The sequence below is a fragment of the Erythrolamprus reginae genome, chromosome 3 (assembly GCF_031021105.1).
Source record: "Erythrolamprus reginae isolate rEryReg1 chromosome 3, rEryReg1.hap1, whole genome shotgun sequence".
NCBI classification, from domain to species: Eukaryota; Metazoa; Chordata; class Lepidosauria; order Squamata; family Dipsadidae; genus Erythrolamprus; species Erythrolamprus reginae.
In genome coordinates this window covers 146,274,101-146,294,151 of record NC_091952.1, presented here as the reverse complement: position 1 = coordinate 146,294,151, position 20,051 = coordinate 146,274,101, and the positions used below count along the sequence as shown (strand labels likewise).

The 20,051-nt window shown below is 39.9% G+C and overlaps 1 protein-coding gene across 3 annotated transcripts in view; it reads right to left on the bottom strand.

The window, feature by feature from the left end:
- Window positions 1-12,680: 12,680 nt before the first annotated feature.
- Window positions 12,681-20,051, bottom strand: part of NRG2 (neuregulin 2) — a 259,760-nt gene continuing 252,389 nt past the window's right edge. For all 3 annotated transcript variants that reach the window (XM_070746955.1, XM_070746957.1, XM_070746956.1), the window contains one exon: window positions 12,681-14,932. In XM_070746955.1, coding sequence (XP_070603056.1) covers window positions 14,293-14,932 — 640 coding nt within the window. In that variant the 3' untranslated portion in view covers window positions 12,681-14,292. The remainder of the gene's footprint in view (window positions 14,933-20,051) is intronic.

Below are 20,051 nucleotides of genomic sequence, written 5' to 3'. Positions count from 1 at the left end.
CTACTACTAGTAGCCACCCACGAGCCCCAAAATATGTCAAACACACATCAGAATAGCAATAAATCAAGAAAATCTCTTTTATATACAAAGGCTAAACACCGGCTTGAAAGCAAGACCAATTACTGTTTTACGAGTCCACTCCAAAGTTCACCTGATATGTTTAGGCTTGTGCCTATCAGAATTCTTTCTTGGAATCTGTGGCACTGAGAGTCAACTGCGCCTTCTGAGTGTGTTTGTGTGTCTGCTGTTGGAAGATAGCAAGGGCACCTTCTAGGACTTCTTTTGTGAGTGTGGAGAGAGAGAGAGAAAGAGTCTCCTGGTCTGTTGGGACCATTTCATGGGGAAAGGGAGTAAGTATCGCTTTCCACAAGCTTCATTAGCCTGCTGTGAGAGAGGGAGAGACTTTGCTGGGGCTGCTGGCACTCCTAATAAAGGGAAATACAGAGAGCTTGTCATTTTTGGGGAGCTGGGTCAGAACAGGTTATTTAGTCATTGGTATAATATACCAATGTATATATACAATCGTTACAGGTATCAATTTCATACTATGTAGACTACAAATTCTCCCTTGTTTCTTTCTGAGACACAATAATTTCCTTCCTCCAATCTGCTAAGGCCATCCAATTTCTTTCAAATAAAAAAAAAAATCTTTCAGCCATTGATTTATTAATGGGACATTCCAGTAATATTCTTTATTTTAAAAAAGGAGAATTGAAGTACAGTAAACTTAGAAACATACCAAACACATTCTAATACTGGCAATTTTAAATTCAAGCCATTGCTATCTGCATCAAATTCTGAAATCAAGAGATTAATTTAATGAACTGTTAATTCACAATTTTAGGCAAGCCAGTTGTTAAGGGTTCAAGCTCTTGACAGGCAACAAGCTAACCTGAAATTATATCACAACTTATTTGCCCACTTATTTGCCCATAAACGCATCAACTGCTGAGTAAAGGCAGCAATAAAATCAAAATTACTTATTTGCTTAAACATCTCTGATAAATGTTTATCAAATAATTATGAACAGCATTACAAAGAGCAGAACTGACACCATCTCCAGGACCAAGTAAGATTTTCCCTAGGAACTTTCAGCCTGAAACCAAATATAATAGTCCTTGAGTTTTGAATGTAATGGACCCTACCCATTATGGTTATAAAGTTAATTTAATCACTTTAATTGAATGAATCCCATCCCTCCACTCTCCAATGCATTCATTAATCAAATGCATGGGTTGTTAAGTAAGTATACACGAGGTACTACAAGGGTGGGGAAGACCATGGGAAGTCCAGTGCAGGGAAGGACCACCTACCTCTGGCCACTCAAGGCCTCCCTACACCCAATGAGATATCCCTTCCCAATTTTAGGATTGCCATAGTTGTTCCGGCAATCTTCACACTTACCTTACAAAGATTGGCAGAGATGAGAGCTATGTGGCAGAAAGGCAGTTGCCTTTTCAGATAAATGTGAAGCCAATTTCTTTAAATTTTGTGTTCTGTTTCCTTTGCAAAAGGCTTTTGGCACAGAGAACAGAGGCCTTGCAGGGCCATGGGATTGCACCCATGAAGGTTTTTGTTCTCTGTACCAAAACTTGCAAAGCGAACAGAAGTCTTTGACTCAGTGGTTCATGACAAACTACTTCTAAAACTCAAATCCTATGGCATCTTAGGATCCCTTCATAGTTGAATAACTGCATTCCTATCAAACAGACAACAAGTTGTCAAACTAGGGAGCACCATATCTAATCCTGTTCCAGTGAAGAGTGGCGTTCCCCAAGGCAGCGTACTTGGACCAACACTCTTCCTATTCTATATAAATGATCTTTGTGATCACATTACAAGCAACTGCATTCTCTTTGTCGACAATGTATAACTTTTCAACACCACTGATAACACAGCTACTCTCCAAAAAGACTTGACTTTGTGTCAGAATGGTCAAACATCTGGCAACTCCAAATCTCAACCAAAAAATGCTCTGTCGTACACGTTGGCAAAAAGAATCAGAACATCAAATACAAGCTGAATAAACAAGACCTTACAGACAACCCTCGCTCCATAAAAGACCTTGGGATACTTATATCAAATGACCTAAGTGCTAAAGCCCATTGCAACAACATTGCCAAAAAGGCTTCAAGAATTGTTAACTTAATCCTATGTAGCTTCTGCTCCGGTAATCTCACACTACTAACCAGAGCATATAAAATTTTATTAGAAGAGCCATCCACTCCTCCACTCACAACAGGATATACACAAGTAGACTTACAATCCTAGGTTTAGAAAGCTTAGAAGCATAGCCCATAAACTCATCTGCTACAACGTCCTTCCTGTCAACAACTACTTCAGATTCAACCACAACAGCCCTCGAGCACACAACAGATACAAACTTAAAGTAAACCGCACCAAACTCGACTGCAGGAAATATGACTTTAGTAACCAAGTAGTTGATACATGGAACTCACTACCAGACTCTGTAGTATCATCACCTAACTCCCAAAACCTTGTCTTTAGACTATCCACTGTTGACCTCTCCCGATTCCTAACAGGTCAGTAATGCACATAAGTGCACCAGAGTGCCTTCCATCCCCTGTCCTAATGTTTCACTAGTCTCATGTATATAAATATTATTATATCTTTGTACTCTATTATATCTTTGTATACCACCAATACATACTTGACAAAACAAACAATAAAAATAAAATAAATGTCCTCGAGCTCTTGCAGGCCTCCATCACCTGTGCAAAAAGCCTTTTGCAAAGGACCAGAAGGGGGTGTAAGAACTAACAAAAACAGCTTTACAAGCATCTGAGAAGACTGCTGCTTTTTTGCCACATGGCCCTGACCCTGCAGAACTTCGAAAGGTAAATGAGCAATCAGTGACAGGATGGGAAGGAGCTAGTGGGCTAGCTTAGCAAAGCCATGCCTGTTAGGTCCCGGTAGGGTGGGGGGATAGGTAGGGGTAGTGTTGCAGTGTCTCTATGGTCAGTTGTCTCTTCTATCCCCTATATCTTTTTCTGCTATTCTCTCACAGTTATATTTTACTCCTTTATTTTCTCCTCTATTCTCCCTTTAATACATTCTACCTGATTATATTCTCTATAACCCTCATTGTGTATTATTGTGTATTGGACAAAACAAACAAACAAACAAGTAAATAAGTAAATTGCTGCTGTGATACTACAACATTCGTAACTTCAGTGCTGTGTCATATGTATTTTGGGGAGGGCAACTTTGAACTGTTGCTAACACAAGGACTACCTGTAAATTGTATCCTAGGAACCTTCAGCCTAGCTCAAATCTTTGTCTTAACTTTGAGAAATCCTGAAAAGATATGAAATATGGTACAATTGAAGGTCGCTTCTAAAAAATATGGGAAAGAAAATCCAGCCTAGAGCAATATCCATATAAAATCCATCATACACTAATATTTGGAAAAGTATAAGCACATAATCCATAGTCTGTAGGAAATTTAAAAATGAGACGGTAATTTTGGGAAGTCAGAATGGACTTTTTAAGAGAAACAATCTACAGACTTCTTTCCTCTATCACTTAATGCAATCTCTCTCTCTCTCATTCTCTCTCTCTCTCTCTCTCTCTATCTCTTTCTCACACAGAGAGAGTGTGAGAGAGAGAAAGGGAAAGAGAGAGAAGGGAAGGGAGAGAGGGAGGGGAAAAGTTTGATCAGACTGTTGGCAAGTGCCTTTACTAGCCTAGGATACAATTAATCTGAAAACATAAACTCATTAAAATTTGTTATTCCAAAATCATGTTCCTATTAAATTCAATCTCCAATTTTGCTCATTCATCCTGCTCTTCTAGAACTGCCTTATCCAAATAGAATTCTCCTTTCCTTTTGGAGAAATCTGAACTAAAATAGTCAAAGAGTTATATCAAGTTACCTATCAGCATTTTGCTCTCTTCAATGAACATGTAGTATACAACTCCTTTCAGAAAACCCTATTTTCTTTGTTCCCATTTATTAAAGTCCCCCTTTAAAGTCCTTGCAGTGCATTCACAAAGTATCCCGATCCCATTCATTTTTGTCAATTTTGTTACGCTGCAGCCTGATTTTTGCAGTTGTTGAAATTAATTTTTTTCTCATTAATCTACACTTAGTACTCCATAATGACAAAGTGAAATAGATTTTTAAAAATGTCTGTAAATTTATTTAAAAGACAAAAATGAAGTATCACGTAAGTATTCAGACCTTTCATTCAGTGTTTTGTTGGAATACTTTTGGCAGCAATTACAGCCTTGAGTCTTTGGGGGTATGATGTAACAAGCTTTGGACACCTGTGTTGGATTTCTGCCATTCTTCTTTGCAAATCCTCTCAAGCTCAGTCAGGTTGGATGCAACAGTTGGTGGACAGCCATTTCCAGGTCCCTCCAGAAATGCTGAATAGGGTTCAAGTCAGGTCTCTGGCTGGGCCACTGTAGGACATTCACAGAATTAGCCCAAATTGAGGTCCTTGAACATTGAAACAGGCTATCACTGAGGATATCTCTTTACTCCATTCAGCTTCCCCTCATACCTGACCAGTCTCCCAGGTCCTGCTGCTCAAAAATGTCCCCATAGCATGATGCTGCCACTACCATGCTTCACTGTTGAGATGGTATTGGGCAGGTGATGAGTGGTACCTGGTTTCCTCTAGACATTACATTTAGAATCAAGGTCAAACAGTTCAATCTTCATTTCCTCAGACAGAGGACTGACAACTGGCAACTCCAAATCTCAACCAACAAATGCTCTGTCCTACACATTGGTAAAAAGAATCCAAATACTAAATACACATTTGGACAAACTGAACTCGCAGAGGACCCTCACTCAGTCAAAGACCTTGGAGTACTCATTTCCAATGACCTAAGTGTCAGAGCCCACTGCAACAGCATTTTCAAAAAAGCACTAAGAGTCACAAACTTAATTCTTTGCAGCTTCTTCTCTAGAAACACGGATCTACTAACCAGAGCATACAAAACATTTGTCAGACCAATTCTTGAATACAGCTCACCTGTATAACAGACATTAATACAATTGATAACAGACATTAATATATAACAGACATTAATACAATTGAAGGAGTCCAGAAATACTTCACAAGAAGAATCCTCCACTCCTCCTCATGTAACAAATTATCTTACTCCTCCAGACTTCAATTACTATGTTTAGAAAATTTACAGCTACGGCGCCTCTGAACTGATTTAACTGTTGTTCATAAAATCATACATCATAATGTACTCCCTGTTAGCAACTACTTCACCTTTAACAACAACAACACAAGAGCATGCAATAGATACAAACTAAATATAAATCGCTCCAAACTAGACTGCAGAAAATACGATTTCGGCAATAGAGTGGTCAATGTCTGGAATTCACTAGCGGACTCTGTTGTTTCCTCCTCCAATCCCAAAATCTTCAACCTTGCACCATCTACTATAGATTTCTCCCCTTTTCTAAGAGGCCTGTAAGGGGCGTGCATAAGTGCACCTTCGTGCATACTATCCCTGTCCTGCTGTCTTTTTTATCCTTTCTATCTCTACTTTATACTTATGTTAATACATACTACAATACTATACTATGACAAATAAATAAATAAAATTAATAAAAAAATACCTGCTTGCCAGGAGATCCTATGGGGTTAAAGCCACCCTGGAAGGTTGGTGAAAAAAGGAGGGATGCTTTGTAGATTGTGAAGAAATTTTCTCGTTTGATCCAAAGAAACTCTCTGTTCAGGCTGAAGCTATTTAAATTGGGATCTTAGGCCTGCCACACTTTACACCATTCTTCTATGCATTTAGTATTGTGGGAAAATGGGAGGGGGGGTTGTTTAAAGTTGCTGGCAATCAGCCATAAGGAAGTCTTTCTAGGAAGCCAAAGTCATCCTTTGTCTCTGCACCTGCACGGAAGGAGATAGGTGGACTTTGCCAGCATGGAAATTGTAGATTGGACAACGTGATGGATTTTGGGGTGTGGGAGCAAGGGCTTGAACTTTAGGACTTCAGATTCAGGTTTTACCAAGATGTACCAACATGGCTTTGTTAATACATTTGAACTTTGAGGAAGACTCTTCAAAAAAAGAGCTAAAAAAGTGGCAAGTTAACATCTGGAGAAAGATTATAGACTCAAAAGTGAAACAAACTTTTAATGGAAGACTATGAAATTTTAAATATGGATAGCCCGAAGTAGAACATGTAGTAGTGTGAAAACTGACTGAATTTGCAGATAACGCTGTCTGATTACTAGAAGAAATGCCCCCCCCCCTCTTCTGGATCTTTCTGACAATCAGCTGTTCTATCTTTGCTTTGTTTAATGCTGGAATTTAGAGCAGGGGTGCCACCTACTGGTGAAATAATATATTATACTGGGAAAAGACCTTGGGAAGTGAGGATTGATTGATTTTAGAAAAAAAACAAGGTGGAAAAGACAGGAAATAGTGAAAGGCAAACAACACCTGGAAAGCCTCTTTACTTTGATTTCATATCTACCATCATTTTGGCTGCTTGGAATTATTTAGTGAGCCTTTTGAAGATTTTTAAGGCAAGATGGACTATAATTAACAAGAAACATATTTGAAACCAAACACTTGATTCTGTGGGTTAAATAAATTTGAGGAAATTTTGTGGCCCAATCTGGATTATTTGAAAGATCACTCTACAAGGCAAAAAAAGAAAGAAAAAAAATACCAAAAATTAAATAAAACTTTAAAATTTTGAGGGTGCAAATTGGAAATTTATTAGAATAATAAATTTTGGGGATTTTGAGGAACAGTCTTGGAACTGAGTAAAATTTACTAATACTGGTGTTTTTGGTGTTTCTGGGCAATTGGGATCTTGGGATCTTGGAATATTGAGTACCGTAACTTTCAGCCTATTAAATTAATAAAAATGAGTCAACAGGGGAAAACAAATACAGTTCATAAAGAAATATTATGGATGTTTCGGTGTATATAGGAAGATATGGCAAGGAATCGTAGGGAGACGATGGAAGTGATGCAGGATACAAATCTGAGACTAGAAAACCCCCAGCAAATGACAGTAAATGTTTTTTGAACAAAACTCTCAGAAACTCCGAAAATAGAGGAGAAATCAGTAGGAACTGATTAAAAAATGATGCAAGCACATAAATATATGGAAGAGATAGTAATAATTTTTAAAATGAAACAGATAGATAGCTCTTTAAGAGCTCAAAATATAGAAAAGAATAAAGAAAATATCTCCCAAAACTGATGAAAGAATTACAGATGGGTGTTCTAGATATCCAACAGCAAAAGATAGGTGTAATACTTAAGATTACATAAGCATGGTGTAAGGAAATATCCCAAGGGAGATTTATCTTAAGATTACATAAGCATGGTGTAAGGAAATATCCCAAGGGAGATGAAAGATTTATCAATAAGTCATAAGAGTTGAAATTCTAAAAAGGACAATTGATGGTGAATAGATATAGAATAATTTTTAATATGATGGCTGTTTTATTAAGAATTAGTAAAAGGTAGAAAATAGAAATTGGGAAAATAGTATTATGCATATTGATATATAATAGAATATATTATAACTACAAAGTTGTATATACAAATGTTAGAAATTGAAAGATTATGATTATTTTTTATTTTTTATTTTTTTATTTATTCATTCATTCATTCATTCATTCATTTATGAGGATTTGGGGCGGCTTACAACATATGAAATAACAATATATAACATCCTGAATCCAATTAATAACTAACAACAACCTAAAAACCCAGGGACCATAAAAGCACTCATACTCATTCAGTCCACTAACTCACATAACGTTCGTTGGCCAGGGAGCAGAAGTCTAATAGCCCCAAGCTTGGCGACATAAATGAGATTTGAGACTCTTGTGGAAAGTAAGGAGGGTGGGGGCAGTACAAATCTCTGGGGGGAGCTGATTTCAGAGAGTCAGGGCCACCACAAAGAAGGCCCTTCCCCTAGGCCTCACCAAGCAACATTTTCTAGTTGACAAGATCTGGAGAAGGCCGACTCTGTGGGACCTGACCGGTTGCTGGGACTCATGCGGCAGAAGGTGACCCCTAAGTATTCTGGTTCGATGCCATGTAGGGCTTTATAGGTCATAACCAACACTTTTAATTGCATCCAGAAACCAATTGGCAGCCAATGCAGTCCACAGAGTGTTGGTGAGGTATGTGCATGTCTGGACAAGCCCACGAACTGCTTGCGCAGCTGTGTTCTGCACAATTTGCAGTTTCCAAATGCTCTCCAGAGGTAGCCCCATGTAGAGAGCATTGCAGTAGTCGAACCTTGAAGTAATAAGGGCATAAGTGAGTAGAGACTCCCTGACCAGATAGGGCCACAACTGGTGCACCAGGCGAACCTGGGCAAACATCTCCCTCGCCACAGCTGAAAGATGATGGTCCAATATCAGCTATGGATCAAGGAGGACGCCGAGGGGGTCAAAAGTCCCCCCAGGGTAATGAACGGACAGATGGAGGTGTCCTTGGGAGGCAGAACCCACAGCCACTCCAACTTGTCCGGATTGAATTTGAGCCTGTTAGCACCCATCCAGACCTAACAGCCTCCAGACACTGGCACATCACTTCCACTGCTTCACTGAGTGGACACGGGGTGGAGATGTATAGCTGAGTATCGTCAGCACACTGATGACAACTCACCCCATGCCCTCGGATGATCTCAACCAGCAGTTTCATATTCATTATGTATATTGAAATAGTATTATTATAATCATTATAGTGTCCTAGACACTATTCACTAAGCACTTATGAATGTTAAAGAAAAGGCTCTAAATAAAATTATATATTAAGCAAATATTGGTTTTCTCAGACCACAGAATCTTGTTCCTCAGAGTCTGGAAGTTCTTCAGGTGCTTTTTTGCAAATCCCAAGTGGGCTTTCATGTGTTTTGCACTGAGGAGAGGCTTCCATCTAGCCACTCTGTCATTAAGCCCTGGTTGTTGGAGGGCTGTAGGGATTGCTATCCTTATGGAACTCTAACCATCTCCACATAGAATCTCTGGAGCTCAGTCAGTGTGACCATTGGGTTCTTGGTCACTCCCCCAATTGACAGGGTGACCAGCTCTTGAAAGAGTCCTAGGTGTGCCAAACTTCTTCTATTTAAGAATTATGGAGGCCACTGTGCTCTTAGGAACCCTCAGCGCAGAAATTTTATTGTAGCCTTCTTCAGGTCTGTGCCTTGCAATAATAAAGGGGGCATCTGAGCTAAATTTCATGTTTGCAAAGGGTCTGAATACTTATGCCAATATGTTTCATTTTTTTCTTTTTAATAAATTTGCAGCCATTTATAAAATTCTGTTTTCAGTTTCCCATTATGAGGTACTGAGAATAAATTAATGACCAAAAATAATTAATTTCAACAACTGTAAAATCAGTCTGCAGCATAACAAACTTGAGAAAATATAAATAAATATTTATCATATAGCATATAAATATGATAAAACAAATAAATAAATAAAAACGAAGGGGGTCTGAATACCTTCTGAATGCACTGTAGGTTGACAGAGTCATGTGTTAAAATAAAATAAAAAACCCTAGTAACTTTCTCTGCAATCTTCCTACTATTTCATTTTCTCAGCTAAATCTTCTCTGTTGGTTGGAGCCAAGATTAGCTCATTTTCTTGAGCCATCCTCCATCGTCACAAGGAGAAAGATGTCAGCAACCTAAATCATGAAGAACCATACTTGGAAGAATTTATCTCTCAACATATGTCAGGATAATTAAACTCTCCCTCAATACTACTTCATGAATGAGCTTTGGGCTTATTCTTCCAAAGCTCTTGTGACTTGTGCTCTTTTGTTCTAGAGAAGCATGTAAAAACAAAATGACAATTGTCAGAAAACATCTTAAAAAGCAAATGCTGTTGACAAAACATAATATGTTGCTGTTAAACAAAATATGATGCTGTTGAAAAAACCAACATAATGTAATAACTGATAATGAGCAAATTAAAAAAGTTTCATAACTTTCACTCTAAATTGTGTAAAACGCAGGTGTTACATAAGTAAAAATAGATGAGTATGTGTTAAGACAACACTTGCCAAAACTTTCACAAACTTAGAGACAACTTATGAATGAATCAATAACTACCCTTGAAATATCAGCAGCTCTAAGAAAAATAAAAACAGATAAAGCTCCTGGCCCAGACGGGCTTACAAGTTAATACTATAAATGTTTTGAAGACAAACTCCTTCAGCCATTAAAGATTATAATGAATGATATTTTGCAGGAAGGAATGATACCCCCAATCTGGAATGAAGCTAATATTATGTTGTTACTAAAGGAGGGCCGAGATGTTAGGATGATAAAGATTATAGATCAATTTCACTATTAAAACCCTGCTGTTCTGTTCGGGTCTGTGAGACGCGAAATCAAAGTTTGAAACCCTGTAAAAAATTTTCCCTGCATATCTGAAACTTGAAATTTCATGACCTTGCATCATTTCAGGGGTTCTCTCTATGAGAATTTGGGGGGGGGCTTCTTTCTTGCTGAAAAAGAAAAGGCCCTAAAGTTCTGTTCCCATGTCAACCTGACCCAGACCGAAAATTGTTCATTTGAGGTGCTTATGTTTGGTCAATTTGAAAACTTTTTTCACTTGGAAAGTAGTCTGAACATTTCTGCACACAATGATAAGAAAATTGAAAAAAAATTCACAAAAGGGGGGGGGCTTTTATATGCAAAATAAACCAATAAGCATTAATTTTTTTCAGTTCAATTTTCATTTCATTGTGTGCAGAAATGTTCAAAGTAGTTTCCAAGTGAAAAAAGCTTTCAAAAAGATCAAATATAAGTACCTAAAATGAACAATTTTCAGTCCGGGTCAAACAGATGCGGGAACAGAACTTTATGATGTGTTTTTGAGCAGAACAGCAGGGTTAAATAAGGATTATAAATTATTTGCTGCAGTTTTAGCAGAAAGATTTTAAAAGGTTTTACAGTATATATTCATGACGACTAATCTGGATTCCTGCCAAAAAGACAGTTAAGGAATAATGTGAACACTGTCTTGAATATTATAGAACAGTGATGGCAAACGTATAGCATGGGTGCCACAGGTAGCATGCGGAGCCATATATACTGGCACATGAGCCATTGCCTTAGCTTAGCTCCAATGTGCATGGGTGTGCCGGCCAGCTGATTTTTGGCTTGCACAGAGGCTCTGGGGTAGTGTTTTTGTCTTCCAGAGAGTTTCTGAGGGGATGGGGGAGGACATTTTTACCCTCCCCCACTATAGGGAAGCCTTTGAAGCCTCGGGAGGGTGAAACACAAGCCTATGAGGCCCACCAGAAGTTAAGAAACAAGCTGTTTCTGGCCTTCAGAGGGCCTCCGGTGGAGTGGGGGAAGCTGTTTTCACCTTCCCCAGGCACTGAATTATGGGTATGGGCATTCGCGTCTGCGCAATAGCATGCATGCATGCTCTTTCGGCACCCGAGGGAAAAAAGGTTCGCCATCACTGTTATAGAATACTTGCAGTATCATAATAAACAACAGGCAGCTTTAATATTCTTAGATGCAGAAAAGGCCTTTGACAACTTAAATTAGGCCTTTTTGTTGGGAATTTTATCCAAAGGATCAAAGCTGTTTATACATCACAGCAAGCAAAAATTGTTATTAATTAGAATTAATTTTAATTAATTAAAAGTAATTAAACTTAATTAATGGATGCAAAATCTGAAACAATACAAGACAAGGGTGTCCTTTGTCTCTACTGTTTATCCTGATGTTGGAAGTTTTGAATAGAGATACCGGGCAAGATTAGAAAATAAGAAAATTGGGTTCAAACCTACACATGGGTATTTGTATGCATAGAATAATACAAAGAATTTTAAAAGCTAATGTTTAGTTGAAACGAGAACTGTTTTTGCTGGGATTAATGAACCGTTAGAAAAGGGACGTGGAAGATTATTCTTATGTAAGAGTACCACTTCAAGACTGTCACATGCACTCCTTAATGGAATGAATCTTTATCTTTACAGTATATGTTTATGTATACAGTATAAGGCACATTATCTTATGGATCAGTGTCTCATTCAATAGATTGCCAATGTAAACAGAGATAGGGAAATTTTTTGAGATTCACTGTATTGGATCCAGAAGTTTTCATTTTTTCCAACTGATATATAATGTATCAAGATTTGCAGATTATTTTGGATAATGAAATACTAAATAAAGAACACTAAAGGAATCTCATGAATTTGAATAAAAACACTAACATCTAAATAAACAACCCAATCATATGCATGTTTATTTAGAAGTCAACCCGTCCATCAAGTAGAGTTTACTCACAAGTAAATCTGCATAGGATTGCAACATTTATGAAAGTGCAAATTTATGCTCATGTGGGACGAAGTGGTCTAACATTACATATTTCAAAAGCACTTATTCAAAGGTAGGCAATTTGGAGTTTTCCAGGTGTTTTGGACTGAAATTCTCCAAATATTTAACATGCTGGTTGGGAATTCATGGAATTGTGATCTAAAACATCTGGAACACAGGATTATCTACACTTAAATATTTATTGATGGGTCTGAATTCAGTTGGGTTAATCAAATTATCATTTTAGCTTTAAAAACTCAGGCATCCAAAATGAGATTCCCAGTAACATGATTTGAGATTACCCCCATTCTATCTTATCTCTGACCACCAAATGTAAAATTAATTTTGTAATCATTGTAGCCATTTCTTACTTTTATTTATAGTATTAAAAAAATTCAAGTGTTAAACAGTCAAGAGTTCTAACATCCAGACAATCCAGAGCAAAACTTTACAATCTTTTTTATGACAAAGTAGCAGCTTTTCTACTGGACCTTGTTAGGCATTAGGAACAAAGGATTTAAAACACTTTATTGCTAAAAAGTAAATGAATACTGGCAACTGTATTTTGTCTTTTCAGTTCTAGGTTCTCCATGCATCCAATTATAGTATTTGAAATGCAAAGGACATGCAAAGTGAAAATAGAGAACGAAGGAGGCAGGCCATGTCAAAAAGAGGCTCCACAGGAAACTGAAAAGAGCCATTTTCTCTGTTTCAGGGAAGTTTCTTGCCACCTACAACCAGAAAGCTCCTTAGCTCCTCAACCAGGATACCAGGTGGCTTTATTTTTAAATGGAAAGTTCTTGTGAAATGCTCAAATGTTACATTTACAACCATCTTTACAAAATGGAGCACACAAAACAGCATTGTCTTTGATGTTTCTTTCCATGGGAAAAAGACTGAGGCAAGGTTAGCATGCTGGTGGCACTATCTCAGGAGAAGGAACAAGGGAGGAGGGATAGAAGGGGGTGGCATACGTAAGATACATCTAAATCACTGGAGGCTTTTGAAATCCTTTCTCAACGGCACCTTGTATGTCTTGCATGTTCCATGACGGGGGATCATGTTTCATTGATGATCAAACTGTGATCAGAATTTGGAGGACATATTTATTCTGTGCATGCACAGCAGTGGCTTATATCATTACTAAACAGCTAGAGTTTATTTTCAGAAATAGTGTCAAAATGACTTTTAGGAGCAGCATTACTTAAACTAGTACTATTTAATGATTTGCAATGTTTGGTTTTTAGGGTGGTGGTGGTATCTTGATTACACACCTCTTGAGGATCAGAAATACATTGGAAGGCTTATAGATACTCTACAATCCTCTTTCCTTTCTTCTCCACCCTCTTTTTTTGTTTATTGTTTGTCATCAGAGAAACCAATTTTTACCTACCAGTATGTAATATTTTCCCTGCTAGGGAAAATATTTATGAAAACATTGAAACATACGTCTATGTGACCATGTGCAGGAGGGAAAGGAAATGGGAAAGACCAAGATCATGTTACTTTAGCAACTCTAGGTCATTAATCTCTAGGTATCAAGGAATTTCAAATGGAAAAATGCTGATTGGAATATTTTATAACGAATTGTCCTGAACATTAAGCCCGTGTTTCAAGAATGCTTAAACATAATATTCAGTGTGGACTCTGGCATTCACATACAGCAAAAAGGCACCACAATATTTTTTAATGATTTGTAGTCAAAAATTGGCCCATCTTTTAAAATGTTTTTGTTAGTTTCTGTTTTTCTGAGAAGCTGTAAATCAAGATGTTACATATAAATAGATTCCTTACAAAAAGGTCTTTGCCATTAGCTCTTATAAGACATCATTGCTAAAATGAAAATAAACATTTCATTTGTTATATTTTTGCATTTTTTTATATAAAATAAAAATTTGTCTTTTCTGTCATGTTATCTTCCTCAGTACTGATGTATTCATGGAAGTGGACATGAGGAAGAGTGTGTAACACCTAAGATGGCGCAAAACCTTGGCTGGATCTGGTGTGTGTTTGTTGGCTTTCACCCTGTGCATTGAATCTGCTGAAAGAAGAGAAAGTTCTGTTGTCAGCTGAGCAGTACAAATCTGTGTCCGTTGCCTCCATGTTCCGATTGCTTAAGAAGGGGGTGCTCTCAGCTATCAGCTCCTCATCAGATTCACTGTAGGAGGCGCTGCTGACTGAAAAGGAATCTCTAAGCATTCTGCCTCTGTGAGACAGATGGCCATTCAGTTTAGATCTCCTCCACCGCCTGTTGCTACTGCCTGTTCTCTTTGGCTGTTCTAGTGCAGTGATGTACTCATGGGTTGTCTCGTATTCATCATCCTCTGTGATGCGGAAGGGACTGGAGGGCAAGCTCCCTGTGCTCTCGTTCAGATAGTTCCTTCTTTGGTAGTAAGTGTCATACCTCTGTGTATCTTGACAGGGGGCTTGGTACCTTCTTAGCAATGGCTGTTGCTCCTCCACTTGGAAATTAGTGGATGCAGCCGGTGGAAGTGAGGCCACATGAGCAGAATTAGGAGAAGTTATTTCAAAGGTGGGCATGTGGACTGAAGCTGAGCAATGGAAGTCAACAGGAGACAGGCGTGCTGGGGTGGTCAAGGCAGAGACATATCTAGAAAAAGAAACAATGGCATTGGTATCCGTGTTAAATCTTAGAACAAAAGGCTGAGTCTTTCAGCACAAACTTTTCCATTCCTATAAACACTATAAACAGGATAAAATAAAAGAAAGGGATTTTTTTCTGAGATTTAAGTAGATTCGCAGAATGGAATGTGATTTCTGTCATAAGAGAAGTGGAAAGTCTACTGATCAGACATATCTAAAATAAGAGCTGGAAAGGAGCAGAAATACACAGGATTATGATAGACATTAGGGTTATTGTAGTTAATAAAACGTCTAATTTATTCATGGAGCCAACTAATAATTTAAATTGGGTATCTGGCAATGTTAAAAAAATCTGTTACACTATAGTATCTGAAAATATACAATATGGTTTTTCTTGGGTTTAGTTAGCTTCAATGCTAAATATGCCAGAACAAAACTCCAAACAGATGGTCACCTATTATTACCAGGGTACAGTTTACCAGCCTTGAGCAAAGTACATATCTAAAGGTTGATTTTGGAGAGATTCATGACATAAAGTTCTAAGTTATTTTTTCTTTTATGTTTATTCTATATGCATTAAAATTTATAAATAGTCTTGGGAATGCTTTATGATATTAAATGTATACAGTGATCTCTCGGTTAGCGCGGGGGTTACGTTCCAAGACCTCCCGCGCTAACCGATTTCCGCGTTATATTGGATGCGGAAGTAAAACCACCATCTGCGCATGTGCGCCATTTTTTTCATGGCCGCACATGCGCAGATGGTGGAGTTTGCGTGTGGGCGGCGGGGAAGACCAAGGGAAGATTCCTTCAGCCGCCCAACAGCTGATCTGCTCCGCAGCGCGGAAGCAGCGAGGAGCCGAAGATGGGGTAAAGGCAAAGGGGAAACCCCATCTTCGGCTCCTCGCTGCTGCCGCGCTTCGGAGCGGATCAGGTGTTGGGCGGCTGAAGGAACCTTCCCTTGGTCTTCCCGCTTGCCGCTTGCCAGTCCACACACGCCCCCCTGGATGAGCCGGCCACAGGGGCGAGGGGTGGGGATGAAGGGGCAGGACTTCCCGGGCGGAAGGCATGCTCGGCTCTGCCGCTCCAGCCTCTTTCGGCCGAGCCTCCCCGGCCAAGCAGCCAGGGAAGTCGAGCCAGGCGTGGCGGCGGCAGCGCTGCTTCTCCGGTCGCCCGGTCCTCTCCTGCCTCCTGCGCCGATGTTCCCTGCTGCGACGGAAGGCAGTCGCTTGGCTAGGGAGGCTCGGCCGAAAGGGGCTGGAGCGGCAGAGCCGAGCACGCCTTCCGCCCGGGAAGTCCTGCCCCTTCATCCCCACCCCTCGCCCCTGTGGTCGGCGGGGATGAAAGGGCAGGACTCCCTGGGTGGAAGGCGTGCTCGGCTCTGCCGCTCCAGCCGCTTTCGGCCGAGCCTCCCTAGCCAAGCGACTGCCTTCCGTCGCAGCGGGGAACATCGGCGCAGGAGGCAGGAGAGGACCGGGCGACCGGAGAAGCAGCGCTGCCGCCGCCACGCCTGGCTCGACTTCCCTGGCTGCTTGGCCGGGGAGGCTCGGCCGAAAGCGGCTGGAGCGGCAGAGCCGAGCACGCCTTCCACCCAGGGAGTCCTGCCCTTTCATCCCCGCCGACCACAGGGGCGAGGGGTGGGGATGAAGGGGCAGGACTTCCCGGGCGGAAGGCGTGCTCGGCTCTGCCGCTCCAGCCGCTTTCGGCCGAGCCTCCCCGGCCAAGCAGCCAGGGAAGTCGAGCCAGGCGTGGCGCTGGCTGTCAACTTTTCTTTTTAGCACTGGGGAGGCAAGTCAGCTCCTGCCCAGTTTTAAAAAGAAAAGTTGACAGCCAGCGATTGTTCCGCTGCCGCCAGCATGGCCTGGCTGGCAGCGGAAGATGTAACGGAGCCCACGGGGGATTCGCCTTCCTCCCACCCGCAGCCGAGACTGATTGTGGGCTCCTTCGCAACCTCGGAGAGCTTCCGGGGCATGAAAGCTCACAAAAACCAGGAAGCTCTCCGAGGTTGCGAAGGAGCCCACGATCAGTCGGCTGCCGGCGGGAGGAAAGCGAATGCCACGGGGCTGGGCTCGGCTCCCCCCTCGGCTCCCCCCCTTACCAGCCCCGCCGCGGAAGGCTCCATTCTGTTCCCTGCCGGCCCGATTGAGCGGCCGGCGGTCTCCATTCAGGGAACAGAATAAAAAAAAAATTATTTTTTAATATTTTATTTTTTTAAATAATATTTTTTGAAAAACCGCGTTGCAGCGTTTCGCGCTAATCGAGAACGCGCAAGTCGAGGGACCACTGTACATTTAATACCATGGTTGTATTAAAGTTTTCTTTTTTCTTGTTTGTTTTCATTATATTTCAGTGCTGATCTGTGATCATAGATAAAAATATCTGTTTTATCTTCCACTGATCTGGAATATTTATATACTGTTCTGTTGGGCTCTATGGTATGAGTCTCCCCCACCTTCTTCTTCGTCCGAGGAAACTGCACTACCTGACTCTGTCGGCAATATAACAGGCCTATGAGGTGTTGATGTTTCCCCTGCATCCACCTCCACATTCCTTGGGGCAGGAGTTGGGCCAGAGCCAACCACAACATATACCATGTGTGCTTTTTATTTATTTATTTTACTTGGGATGGATACAGGCTCTGCAGCTACCTTCTTATCAGTTTTTATTATTCATAATTACTTTTTATGACAGACTTCCTTGCAATATGGAATAGCATTTTTATTTATCCAAACAGCAAAAAACAGTAAAATCAAAATTAAAACAGCCAAATCACTAGAGGAAAAGAGAAAGTTAGTTTATCTCTAATGCATACCTACTATGAAGAACAAAAGCTTACTCAGTTATCAGAGTAACCAGGCAGGCTAGGTTCATCAGTTTAATAAGTAACTAAAAATAGTCAGCCAGATCTGAGCTTCTGCCCTCATGATGCTCAAATCCAGCTTAAAGCTACATTAGCATCACATGTGGGCACTTGCAAAATTACTCTCAAAATTGTTGATTGTAGTTTCTGTGCTGAAATCCAGCTGGAATAAGGGTCATTTGCACAATACGCAATAGACGGTACCATTATTTCTGCCTCAAATAGTTTCAATATGACAGGGATATAATGTCTTCCTTTCGAGTAAAAAAAGGGTTAAAGCAGCCACAAAAGCTATCTGTGGCAGTTGGATTATATAATCTAAATGTACGATTCTCCACCCACATAAGTCTAATATTATCCCTAAATCATTGTGATTAATTCTCAGTATTAGTAAATGTACTTCATTAGACTATTTTACAAGATTACCATATTTTTCAGAGTATAAGATGCACCAGAATATGAGATGCACTTTAATTTTTTTTGGGGGGGCACCCAAAAATGCAATGCGTAGAGCATATGGGTAGGGCGACATTCGGAGTACATGGCATAGGACCAGACTATCTCCGAGACCACCTTCTGCAGCACGAATCCCAGCGACCGGTGAGGTCCCACAGAGTTGGTCTCCTTATGGTCCTGTCAACCAAACAATGTCGGCTGGTGGGACCTGCGGGAAGAGCCTTCTCTGTGGGGGGCCCGGCCCTCTGGAATCAGCTGCCCCCGGAGATTCGCACTGCCCCCACCCTCCTTGCCTTCTGAAAGAGTTTAAAAACTCATCTTTGTTGCCAGCCTGAGGTTGTTAGATCTTCCCCCTGACCAACAAATGTTTTTTAGTATGGTTGCTGAATGAGTGTAAATGGAAATCTTTTAAAATTAGAATTTTTAAGCACTGTTTTTATGTATATTAATTGGATTGGATTGATTTACTATTGTTTTTTGTATATGTTGTGAGCCGCCCCGAGTCCTTGGAGAGGGGCGGCATACAAATCCAATTAAATAGAATAAAATAAATTGAAATATAAGATGCACCCAGATTTTCACCCTCTTTTTTTGGGGGAAAGGTGCGTCTTATACCCTGAAAAATACGATATGTGTGTTGATAGTTGATAATTATGTGGCATATATACATTGGCAAGAGTATTCGATATGCAGTCAAATATTCTTGCCACTATATATGTGCCATTTTCTCATAAATGGAAATCATTTTATTTTGAATATGTACTGGTATCAAAGTCAATGCAAGTATCTATTTCAGACCACTCTCCACTGAAGCTTATAGTTTTATTTCATAAATAGATCACTGTAGCACAGTCATATATTTCCAAAACAAACAAAATATTTTGTTTTACTTCAACAGCAATTCAGCTGCGTTTTAGTGTAACAGTGCAGCATTTTAGATAAAGAATCAACACTGACTGAAAATTATGTCATGTACCTTTACAGGCAGTCATACTTCCATAGTTTTCAATGGTTCTACTATTGTTATATTGTTTGATTCTTTGTCTTCTTAACTGATGCTTTATCAACATATGTGTAATATTAAAAATAATGATTTGAAACTTGTGTCTTTGTTGTTAACACTATTTTATTTCTTCAATAAAATGTAACAATGACCAACCCGCCCCCCCCCCGAACTGATTTGAATTCAAGATAAAGAAACCTGATCCACACTTTCGGGGGGGGGGGTTCCCCTTCAGATCATCCCCCGCACCCCCACAAGTATTACTATGCTCTTATTATGCTCTTATACCTTATTGGCAGGTAGGGAAGAAGTAGGAAAGAGAGATGGAAGGAGAGATTGAGATTCCAATTAGAGAATCTCTTTTTCTTTTTTCATTTCTCAGAGGCAAAAACGCAGGAAAAGATTTACAGATGTAATTAGGAACACAAAAGTAAGGGAAGCTGCCTGCTTCTCCCATGGCCAGTTCTGGGTGTCATGCGCCAAAGCCAATTCACCTGACAGCCTGGTCATCCTCCAGCCAGAGAGCAAAACCAGGAATGTTGTTTAGAGGGAGGTCCTGTGCAATTAATCTGAGGGATGAATGGAAAGTCTATGCTATGCAAATAATGCCTTCATCTGTAACATAAACGTAACTTATCATCTCTAACAAAATAATAAAGTCCCCTACACATTAATTTTCAAGTTTTAAGTGTCAATTTATCAAGTCCCATCACATAGTGAAGCATGAGTATCAACTAGTCAATTATATTTTCTTGACTGTTTGCTGCAGGATATTTCTTTCTTCCATTGTATTTTGTTTTGCTATGT